Source organism: Mus caroli, unplaced genomic scaffold (assembly GCF_978045245.1).
Source record: "Mus caroli unplaced genomic scaffold, Mus_caroli_1 scaffold_20, whole genome shotgun sequence".
Classification (NCBI taxonomy): domain Eukaryota; kingdom Metazoa; phylum Chordata; class Mammalia; order Rodentia; family Muridae; genus Mus; species Mus caroli.
In genome coordinates this window covers 4,243,268-4,255,153 of record NW_028227275.1, presented here as the reverse complement: position 1 = coordinate 4,255,153, position 11,886 = coordinate 4,243,268, and the positions used below count along the sequence as shown (strand labels likewise).

Here is an 11,886-nt window from a genome sequence, read left to right as displayed (position 1 = left end):
TGCAGTTTCACTCTTTGTTCTGATTCCTGGAAGTTTGGCTCAAACTTTTAAAAATAGGGTGAAACTTCAAAAAGACCAAGAGACCAAAAAACAAATCAGCGCTGGTGCGCTCAGGGCGGAAGCACGTAGCTTTATTTATGGAGTTGAATACAGGGTGGAGAGTGGAGCGGGCTGTCCGCAGCAGAGGCAGCTGGGAACGGGCAGCTCAGCGGCCACGCTGCCTGCAGGCTGAGCCCTCCTCTGCACCCCAATCCAGGTGCTCAGCACTGACACACAACACAGCTTCTCAAAAGACTTCTGGACATTTGCTTTCGTTGGGGAGGGAACCAAGGCGAATGGACCGTCTTTCGTCAGGGACAGAAATCCCGTGAACCATTCTTCAAGGAAATTCGATGTAGGGTCTTTGGCATCTCATGGAAAGCTTTCACATTCACCACCAGACATATTTGTATAGAGAACCCCCTCCACTTCCCCCATCAATTCCATGAACAACTGTCTCCTCTCCCACAAGGTAAAATGCCTGTGTGTATGGTCATAACCGTTTTGAACCTGGTATCTTTAGGCTCATCTCATTCCATCTTTCACCCTGGGAAGCGATTCAAAGGACTGCCACTCTCGGGAGAGACTCAGAAAAGAATTTTATTTAGTGATAACTGTCATTCAATTACATTAAGCTTCCGGGAGAACAAGTGGACTCTGCTGAAGTTTACTGTGCACACATTGTCTGCTGAGAAAGCTTCCATTCGAAACGGCCATTTGCCTCCTTCTTTGTGAGTTTGCTGCAACATTAAACACTCACGAGTGAGGGCCATCCACTGTCCATTGTCACTGTCTCCTTCTGCTCATGGGTAGAAAATGCAAACAGTAACCCTGTAGATGCCGAAGGCTTGCTTGTTCTCCCGTTCCAGTGGACATGGGTGCTCCTTCCCTGTCCATTGCCACCGGAAGATACATCACTGCAAATCCGAAGCCCTGACCATATATTTCTGCATAGAAAGTTCTTCAAAGGGGGGCACAAAACAGTGAACTTCAAGCATACAAAGCCCTGGTTTGTCTAACAACAGAAAAAAAAATGCAACTCAAAACCGAAGCGGGCACAGAAAGTACAGATTGAAGAGTTACTAGAAATCTCCCCAGAGCCAGAGTTCATGGAGAGCACAGCTTGGAGTCACTCCTGCTCCTGCGCCACGCCCTGGACCGCCACTCCAAGTTTGCTTGAGATTTTTTTTTTCTCTCTCTCTTTTAACAAAGACTCAAAGGAAGTTAATTTGAATTCTTTTAAACTTGAGAAAGCAGATATATCTGACAGCATCATTAGTGAAGCAATCTTTAAAAAGAGACGTTTGCTTCAAAGTAAAGTAGTCTGTTTCAGAAATGTCTCCAGCTGAACCTTTCCCCGCTGGAGGTGACTGACAGTGGATAGAGACTGAAATGACGGGTGAGGCTGTGTCTCGGGAGAGAAGAGGAGAGGAGGCTTGGGCTGGAGGCAACAGAATCAGGACTTGGAGATAACAGAGAACAGGACAGATAGAAAACTCCCCCCCCCCGCCCCTTTATTTTGCACCTTATTAGCCATTAACTCCAGTTTTTCTCCTTGAGGTTTAGAGAACAGGCAGTTCATATTTAGTTGTTGAAGGAGTCATAGTAAAAATATTTCATAACAAACTCTACACTGGTATGAAAATGCAGAGCTAGCTGTTTTCAAAGGCTTTTCATCTCTCTAATAGGTTGTACAGGAAGACGATGTGAGAGCCTGGACTCTCTTGGAGAAGTTTTGAAGAAAACACTGAGACTCCCAGGTGGCCACAGAAGCCTCTTTCAGGCCATGCAATCTGTATCAAGTCGCAAGTAGGTCAAATGCTAGAAAAATATAGCCCTTAATATACACACCAAGTCCACCCTGCATAGGATCCTCCCCCCAAGTGAATGAGCGCATTGATTTTTTTTTAGCAATTGAAATTTTCCTGTGTCCAGCAGGGTGGAGTCGAGTGAAGAACACCGTTCTCCCATGCTGTTGTCAATCATGTGGAGCCTTTAATGTCACGGACATTGTGTCTGGCAGTTAGGACCAGACCACCTTCAACACATCCTCCTGGCTGGAACCTTCTGCTAGGGAATGGAGCCATACTCCTGACTTCCCAGCTCTCCTTCCCCCTTCCCCAGAGCAGCAGGATTCTTACTGGTGTTGTCTAGCCATACATTTTTTGCTTGATACAATTTGGACTACTATGCTAATACGGAATGCTCCCCCCCCCCCCAGTTTAGATGGAGAACTGAGTTCAAATAGTCAAGGAGGCAGGGTTTCGTTATTGCAAGAATTTAGAAGTTCATTCTTCAATTGTTAGAATCCTAGGCAGATCTCTGTAACTTAAAGAGGAAGACTGTCTCCTCCTCCTCCCCTGCAGCTGAACTTCCTATGTCAGGCTAAAGCCACTATAACTTTATGGAGAGCAGGTACGGAGCCTTAGCAACCACCCCCATTTCCTGAATACTTCAATTTTCCTAATCTGCATCATTGTGAGAAATAGCATTAACCAGTAAAAAGCATGGAGGGTCATGTTATCACCATACTGGATAAATAAAGTCTCCCACCCGGTCACCATGTCTGCTGACTGTGAACACTGAATGCACCGCACTCCCCATCCTGTATGCTGCCAGGGTAACGTGAGAACCACATGATACAGGCCTGGTGCTGAGGCAGCCAGTGATGAGCAGGGAAGCTAGAGAAAAACAATGAGAACATGGGAAGAAGCCGGAGACATGCAGGGAACCCATTTTTGCAACCTGTCTCCCCAAGAGGCGTGGGATCCATCTACCTAGGCCAGTGGTCCAGTCTTCTTGCAGAGTGTACTAACAGATACACTTGTGAGACTAGTTCTCATACTTAACTCTCTTATAGAAATGTAGCAGGTTAACCCAAAGAAGTGTATCACAAGCTACAGGCTCCCATCATGGGCTGGGAATCTGTGTTGCTCTGTGTTACTGCAGGTATGGCAGACAGCTAGTCGCTTTAATCCTTCAGAAGGAATTTCTGCATTTTGTGCTGAGTGGTCATTGTGGGTGAATCCAAGTGCTTTGTCACTTGGTTTTAACTCATATCCCACGGCAGGAGGAATCAGTGTGATCTAGCTTCTTTCCTGAGGCTCTGGGGACCCCACCCCAACTCACACCAGGCCTCATGATGTGGCCTTATTCACACATTTTAGGGAAAGAATTGCATTCCGATTCACACTGAGAGTCACAGAGTATGGAAGGGCTCTGGTGAGACATGCTGAGCCCTAAACTAGCCTGGCCTTCCTTCCAGGGTTCTCAGTTTGAATTCAGCATGAGTCTCTACAGCTCAAAGAACAGGCTGGTCTCTAAGCACCCTCCCTGAACCTCACTCTCCATCTCTGGGTCACGTGCTCTTGTGCAAATGAACTTCAAAGCCACAGCACAGTATGGGCAACACTCAAGCAGAGATTACAAAGCACATAGAGACTCACAGATCTGTTCTGGGTGAGTTACACACAGACGTGAACACACGCGGGCTTGTCCATCAGGCTGAGTGAAAGCAGTCTACTTCAGAAAAACATGTCTTCCCTTAGTCTCTACCCTTAGTCAAAACCAGCACGGGCTTGACCTGACAGACAGACAGACAGACAGACAGACAGACAGACACTGAGGAGGAGATCTTGTGATGTGGTAGGGCATAGAGTTTTCTTCTCTAAGAGATACATGATTCATGGGCAAAAAAAAAAAAAAAAAAAAATCACCTATCAGCAGCTGGGCCAATCTGGAAACTTGTTTTGTCTTTCCTTTCTTTGGAAAGGTGGACACACAGTTCCTATCAATTTATAGGGGAAAGGGCTGAACACAGTCTCAGAAGCAGAAAAAGCTTTCAGGGAGGGAGGTTCCTTCATTCCTTTTTCCTTTTCCATTGTCTTAATTGTTTTTCTCCTCTTGCAGCTGGCCAGCCAGGTCTCAGCACACACAGGAGCTTGTCCAAACCATTTTGGCTGGTACTCAGCCACGCACTTAGAACTACCTGTTCCCTGACGGAGTTCCATCTCCCTCGGAGCCCAGGCAGAGCTGAGGGAGACGGCCAAGGACAGGCAAAGTAGCTGCTACCAGATCAGTGCAGGCCCCTGGATTCCTTCTCCGCCACAGTGCTACATAATAAATAGATTCATACTCAGGACTCCCAGCATCCCCTCCGTGTGGCTTCCTAAGGGCACTTGCTGACTCTTACCAACACAGGCAGCACTAAGTTAGACATGGGTTAAAGGGGAAAGTGAAAAGGAGGAAGAAGCTCCATAGAGTCACGTGAAAAGGTCCCATGTGGACTGAATTTGGGAACATAGAAATTCTACCCCGTCGTTGCTTGGCAAGGGTTATTGTCGCGTGGCCCAGGATGTGGCTCATGGGTGCTGAGATCAGACTTGCCCTTGGCGTTGCTGCCTGGAGACGGTGGTGAACGAATTCTCTGATCAATTCTGGGCCTTAGCATAATGTTCTAGGCACCACCGCCACTGAGAGTTCTTTTCCTGATTGTCGTTTACTTGAGGGACTTAGAAGAGTTTAGCTTTTTTCTTCATGTCGTTGCGTCTCCAAAGAGGTAACTTGTCAAATTCCTGTATGGACATCCCAAAGATTTCCCAAAATACTTCTGGGGCTAAGTGGCGCTGGGAAGAGAGAAGCAAGAGGTTGTTGTTAGTCCTAACGGCCACGCCAATGAACATCAGATGCCATTTCCAGTTTACGAATGTAGCCAGCCTTCCATAGTCCTGGCTTCTGCATCGCCAGTTCAGTCCATTTTGATAAAAAGTATCCTTCCCAAACTGCATCTGACTTACACATGTACAGACTGTTTCCCTGGTCATTTTGCCCCAAACAACATGGTTCTGCAAGTATGGACGGCTCCTTTCAGTTCCACTAGGCATCATATGTCATCCTAAGATGGTTTAAAGCATAAAGGACGGTGTGCAGAGACAATGTATAAAGAACGTATCACTTTCTGCACCTGCAGACTTTGTCGGCTGTTGGGGGGGGAGGTGTCCTGAAATCTATTCCCTGCAGAAACTGAGAGACACTAACATCATCCTGAAGAGCCAGTCAGACTGGGGAGAGAGGCGGCTCTCTCTGGGGCTTGTTTCCTGGGCACAGCCAGGTGGTGTCCTCCACCAGAGGAAACACCTGGCAGACTACTGCCAATGTGGTTACACTGCAGAGCTGGGCTAGTGATCGGGCACAGGAAGGTGACTTGTGGTACTGGATGTGACAGCATCACTTCAGGTCCTTGAGATGTTGAAAAATGGACCCAAGTGACGGTCAAAGAGAAAAGGACTTCCAGGGTGTTTCCTGGGAGAGCTCCAGAGCTTCCTCCTGGCCCAGTAACAGGAGAGAAGGATTTTTATCTCCCATTGATTGTTCCTCCCGTCAAACCCATTTTAACACTAGGATAGCCTGAGCTAGCCCGATCTCTTCCATAAAAGCGCTGTGTTGTGTCATGGAAAGAAACGTCATTCTTCCTGAGATGGGCAGATGGAAGTTCCTTAACTAAAAATGATTCAGATGGAAAGGCACAAACAAGGGTCTCCCGTGCCTAAGGAAGCCCTGCGTATGTTTACTGAGATAACCCTTGAGAACAAGGAAGGCAGAAACAGCCGAAGAAGAAACGTGTCCAGCACAGACCTAGAATCCTGTGGACTTTCCTCTCAGTGGACTCAGATAACCCCATGACCGATCTGGGGATATCTCAGGAGTGATGGAGATGCTCACGCTGCATCCAGCATCCTAATAACACCAGCATCCGATTTCCAGAAATGTGATGAACCACCCTGTGTCTCTGAGGCCACTATAAATCTTACACACTGACCTTACTGCAGGCTTAGATGTAAGCGTGCTTAAATGTAAGGGCGCGTGCCTTAGCACCGGCCTCTCTGAAGCCAGAGACTGCCTGCCTCGGTGCTGAGTGTGGAAGCATCCTTCTAGTCTCTCTTCACTTATGCACTTTGAGAATGGGCCCTGTCCTTCCTCTTGCTGCACCACTTGGTATCTAAGGAAACACCGAGTGCTAAAGGGAGCAGTGACTAGATGCCGTAATCTCCATCTCTTTGTGTTAGTTCCTCAGAGAATCTCAAGGTTTTAGTTAGTTTCCCATTCCACCTACAATGAGACTTGAAAAAAAACTCACTACTTTAAGGACTGGAGACATGGCTCGGCAGCTAAGAGCACTGGATGCGCTTCAAGGGGACCCGTGTTCAATTCCTAGAACATACACGGCAGCTCACAGCTGTCTGTAACTCCAAATTTCCAGGTGATCCAACACCTTCATACATCATACATGTAGGCAAAACACCAGTGTATATAAAATAAAAATGAATAATTAAGGGCTGGAGAGATGGCTCAGTGGTTAAGAGCACTGACTGGCCTTCTGAAGGTCCTGAGTTCAAATCCCAGCAACCACATGGGGCTCACAGCCATTTGTAATGAGATCTGACCCCCTCTTCTGGGGTGTCTGAAGACAGCTACAGTGTATTTACATATAATAAATAAATAAATCTTTTTAAAAATGAATAATTAAAAAACCCACTACTTTAGGTTTCCTCTGGAAAAAATACATTTATAATTTTTTAGAGGCATGCTGGTGTATGTGTGCATTTGTGTGTGATGTGTGTGTGTGTGTATGTGCACACGTGAGAGCACAAGGATCTTCATTTGACGTCACATTTTTGCCTTGCTTACCTCCAGCCGGGTTCTATCCACATCTCTCAGGATTTTGTTTCGCCCTCTGTTGGTCACCATGAGCATTTCATATGGAAATATCTGAGAAAGACAGACAGTGTCTAGCAATGATTGTCCTTGTCTAGCAATGATTATCCATCAAATTAATAAGCACACTCTAAAGTCCAGCTCATCCATGATAGAGACCACCACAAGAGCAGCTAAAAGAGCCTCTAGTGTTCAGGGAACAGAGACCGTCTTATATGCTCTTCATCTCTCTGCCAGTACTCATTTGGGAACGATTTTCTGGATATAAGCATACTAACTTGTTCGGAACGAGACATAAGGTCAAAGTTAGCAGAGATCTGAAGCGTCAAACACACATACTGCTTCTTACAAGATGCTGGTAGGTCACAGGGCACCTCTGTGTGGGGCTCATCACTCTCAGCTATGATGGATTTGTGAATTCCAGTGTTCTGGAAGCTGACATACTGAAATAAGCCCCAAGTATAGGTGCTAAGGAGATCAAGCCTGTGGTTTGGTTTGGTTTGGTTAAAGACAGCATCTTACTATGTAGATCAAGCTGGCCTCAAATTCAGACCATTCAGCCTGCCCTCACCTCCTGAGCTCTCGGATTAAAGGTGTACTCCACCACATCTGGCAACTCAATGCCTCTTGAGACACAGAAGGCTCTGGAGCTAGGATGACCAGCCAAGTCAGTTTGCCCAAGACTAATCAGAGGTGGTACGTATGACATTTGTCACAACACTAAGAAAGTTCTGGCAAAGTAGGATATATGCTGAGCACACAATCTGCAGCAGGCTTCTGCTGCTCCGCTCAGCATTGGACATGCCTTGAAATGCATGTGGCAGGGGTCAAGGTCACACTTAGGCTGTAGGGTCGAGGGTCCTGGCACGTTACCGTGAGCAGAGTACTGTGGGCAGTGAGGGGTTAAGTCTGCTGACAATGTGGTACAACAGATTTCTCTGTTTACAATTGTGTTTGCATGCAAGTGTGTGGCTATGTAATTGTGTGCACATGCAATTGTGTGCTCATGCATGCACACATGCCAGTCACACTTGCCTTTGGTTCCAACATGTTGGGCATGGATACTCCTCTGTCCATTCTCACTGCAGGCATGTGGCCATCTGGGAGGGTCTGCGACAGAAATGCTTATTCAGTGGTGAGCATGAACTCTCAGTGGAACCTCAGGGAGGGCTCTGAGGGGTCCCTGTCTTTCCTGTTGGGTCTCAGTTCCTCTCCCTCACATCTTAATTAATCATGAATTTCTCAAAGTGAGGTCCTCACTGAGTAAGAGTAATAGCACAGGATCCAGTTGGAGAAACATCAAGGATTCGTAACTATGGGCTAGTTCCTGATTTAGGCTGCTAGGGTGGAGGGACACAGCACATAAAACCCATCAGGGTCTATTATTCTGCTTCTCTGTCTGTCTGTCTGTCTGTCTGTCTGTAGCCCTGGCTGTCCTTGAGTTCTGGAGCCTTCAGCCTCACAAGTACTGGATTATAGGCTACACTGCCACGTCCACTTATCTTTTTCATTCCTTGCTTAGTTTAGACTTATCTTTTCTCCTCATGCGCCCTCACAAGCTCATAAGATGAAAAGAGAGAGTTTGGGAGCAAACTGTTTTTTTTCTCTCCCAGAGCCCTGTTTCGTTTCATTTGGGGACAGGCAAGAAAATGTGTAGCAAGCACCTCAGCACTGAGAGACAGCAACTAAAAACCTGTGCCCGGACTGACACGGCTGCTCACTTCTACCCTGGACAGCAGGACTCACGAGAGCCAGAGCAAGAGGGTCTTCTCACGCCTGGCCTAGCTCATGCCCTGCCTGAAAGGTCTGCATCGACACCTTGACCTGGCTACCAGGCATGCCTGCTCCTCCCAGCTATGTAGGAATGGTAGTCAACCACCATGTTCATCCTCCCAGCAGACACCGCTCCACTGAAGAAGCAGTCTGGACCAGAAAAACGAATGTTCTACTGTGGCCAACTCAAGGAACACAGCGATGTCCATACCTGGTAGTCTGAAAAACAGAAGAAAAAAAAATCATTAAGGAAAGACCAAGGAATCACCCACAGTAATGCTGTATTTTACCATAACTTCCAAAACATTTGAAAATATACTATGTTCTTTTCTCACTCCTGAACCACCGGTTTCCCTGAAGCCAGAAAACACCTGCTTCAACTCCAGGCATCAGTTCAAACACACTTCCTCTCTCCTCACTACATGCCCCTTGAAGGCAGTACCTCATTTGCTGCTAAGCCTCCTTAGGGAGAGCGCTCAGCATGCAGAAAGACTACGAATGGATGCTTAGATCCTGGTTTCCCATGCTTGCATCTATCTAGAGACTCTGTGATGGTATTGCGCTTGCTATTAACTCAGAAAAGAGCTGTGGCCCTACTGTGGGATACACAGAGGGTGAACACAAGCACTGTGCTGGTGATTTACACAGAGCCTCTCCTGAACCTGGCTCACAAGGAATGACACCATCTGTCATGCTCAGCCTCCTGTCGGAACCTTACCTCGAACTCCGCCACTGATGTCTCCGTAGCTGTTGTACTGAGCGAAGTCTGTGGAAACTGGCTGCAACGAGGAGAATTTCATCATTGGAAAATCTCGATGGTAGTCATTTTTATAAGAGTTGGGATTTGGCGGGAGGGGGGAGAACAGACTTATAAGATCCTGAGAATCCTTCCCAGGCTAAAATCCTGGATACTCTTATCTTATTTATTCCTCAAACTTTGAAGTCCCAGTGTTTTGCAGGCATCTGTGGTACTACTGTCCAGCAGGCTTTTATAGAGCAAGTATTTCTTGTTCAGAGATAAACATGTATTTCTAAAGGCAGGCGGGACATGGTGATGCACACCTCTGATCCCAGCTTATCTCTGTGAGTTTGAGACCACTGTAGTCTACACAGTAAGCTCCAGAACAGCCTTGGGACTAGAGAGACACCCCTACCTCATTACCACCAAATGTATTTCTAGGCCTAGTTATATAATTGTAATTATTCTAGCTTGGCGGGGGAAGGTGGTTGTCACCGACTCTCTTTATAGAGATAATGAATCAAGTGATAACTTTTTGCCTTATTGGAAGAAATTGCCTGCTATGTCTTACTGTAGTCTGTAAAACTTATACAGATCATCCATCTAAAGTCAGTTTCCTCCCCTTGAAAAGAAGTATTTCATTTTGCTTAGAACTCAAAGTGATTCACCAAGTGGCTAGGCAGATGGCAGTTTGCCTTGTATTCGAACACCAAGATCAAGAGACCATTCAGGGGTTGGCAGGATGTCTAGTGCATAAGGGTACCTGCTCAAGCCTGATGAGTCTGAGTTTAATTTGCAGGATTTACATAGTGGAGGGAGAAAACCGGTTCCTGCAAGTTGCCTTCTGATCTCTATACATGTGACGTCATGCATGTGCTCATGTGCATGTGTGTGCGCATGCGCATGGCATGCATATGAAGTAAATAAAAATGTTACAAAAATAAAAATACATAAGAAAGATTATTCTGATCATGTGTCAGTACAGAAATGAGGGAGAGAGACATACAGACACCATCGACTGAAGGAGGTCTTACCCGGTGAAGGCCATTCTTTCCATAACCAGGGAGAGATGAAGTTTTAGATGATGGAGCATGGGATGCTGAGTGAGAAGAAAGGACGAGTATTTTTTTAGTGCTCCAGTGAGACTGCCAGTGATCTCATACAATTAAAAGTCAGGAAAAAGAATTCAAACGATAGTGGGTCCCAGTGTTCACAGCACACTGCCTTCTTGGGAAGAGAGCGGGTGTGCGGTTGTGTGTGTGTGTGTGTGTTGTGTGTGATCATCTTTAGAAGAGGCTGGAGGAGGAAGGACATAACGGTCCAGCTGGCAGTACCTCTGTGAATCCCCACCACAGCTATAAACTGAGTGTGCCTTCTTTTAAATCCTCAGTCCTAAGAACACCATTATTTCCGTGTTATAGGAGACAAAATAATAGGAGCTAACAAAAGATGCAGAGCAGGATTTGAACGTAGGGATATGTGGGTGCTACAGTCCATCCCAGAAGCCAACAGAGTAGGATACCACAATAGCACAACCCTTCAGGGCTGGGCTCCTGGACGGCCAGGGCTACAGAATTGCATCTGTCTGAAAGGAGGGTTGGCTAAGGAGAGAACAGGCCACCTATAGCTTAATATATCTGTATCTCTGGACAGGACAATCTATTTTAAGCTGTCTATTGACCTGTGTAATTGTAGCATTACATACTCACAGAGAACAGAGTCTCACATTCAGAAGGGACCCAAGGGATTCGAAGAGCTCACAAACTGATCCTGTCTCCTGGGAAACAAGTCAGCCTGGGCTTCTATCTTTTTGCAGGCAGGTGGCTTGGCTCACCCTTAAATCAGACAGTGGGGGAGGGGTGCTGCTCACCTGAGTGGAGGGGAGAGTCATAGCGACTGGCCAGCAGGGACGCTCTTTCTCTGCTCTCCTTCTCCATCTCTTCCTTCAGGATCAGCTGCCCCAGGCCTGAGTTGAGCTATTTGCAGGAAGGGAAAAGGAAGAAACAAAGGTCAGTCATAAATTATTGTTTTTCCTGCTCAAAGCCTGTGGTTCCTGAAGAGGTAGGACAGGCTCTAGACTCTGAAGCCCTGTTAGCTTTCCAGTGCTAGGCTCTACGTTAAAAGGTCACGTTTCTTCTTTCGCCCTCCCCTAAACACCTCAGCATGTGTGAATTTGATGGTTTTGGTTTTTGTTTTGTTTGGGTTTTTTGTTTGTTTTAACAGGAGATAGAGATTGTTGTAGATTGGGCATCCTTAAGAAATTTCATTGTTTGTCTTAAAAACCATAAAAAAAGAATATACACTCACACATATTTTAGAAATCTATAAGGAAAGAAACCGTGACCTTCCCACAAGGAGTCCCCACCCCATGCATTCTGATTTATACCCATTGCTCACTGTCCTAGACACATTTTACACATGCCAGGCTTGCGTTCTGCATCCTCCGCCCTGTGCACTTAACACCACGGGCATTTCTTGCACCTCTGGAGAACACCATTTGAAGGGATCCATTAGCCCCTTATTGGTCAGTGTTTAGAAATCGATAGAGCTCTCGGTGGCAAACCAATGGATACCCTTTCTCTCATTCCAGATATAAATTCTGACCAAGTTCTGAGGAGGTT

The 11,886-nt window shown here is 46.4% G+C and overlaps 1 protein-coding gene across 11 annotated transcripts in view; it reads right to left on the bottom strand.

The window, feature by feature from the left end:
* Positions 1-621: 621 nt before the first annotated feature.
* Ablim1 (actin binding LIM protein 1) overlaps positions 622-11,886 on the bottom strand; it is a 287,337-nt gene continuing 276,072 nt past the window's right edge. For 10 of the 11 annotated variants that reach the window (XM_085833839.1, XM_085833836.1, XM_085833834.1 and 7 more), the window contains 3 exons: positions 11,136-11,241; positions 10,300-10,364; positions 9,202-9,305 (listed from right to left, as the gene is read on the bottom strand). In XM_085833839.1, coding sequence (XP_085689965.1) covers positions 9,222-9,305; positions 10,300-10,364; positions 11,136-11,241 — 255 coding nt within the window. In that variant the 3' untranslated portion in view covers positions 9,202-9,221. Of the gene's footprint in view, positions 4,665-6,726; positions 6,808-7,788; positions 7,864-8,737; positions 8,746-9,201; positions 9,306-10,299; positions 10,365-11,135; positions 11,242-11,886 lie in introns of those variants that run through there. The other variant, XM_029472702.2, reaches the window with a different exon arrangement.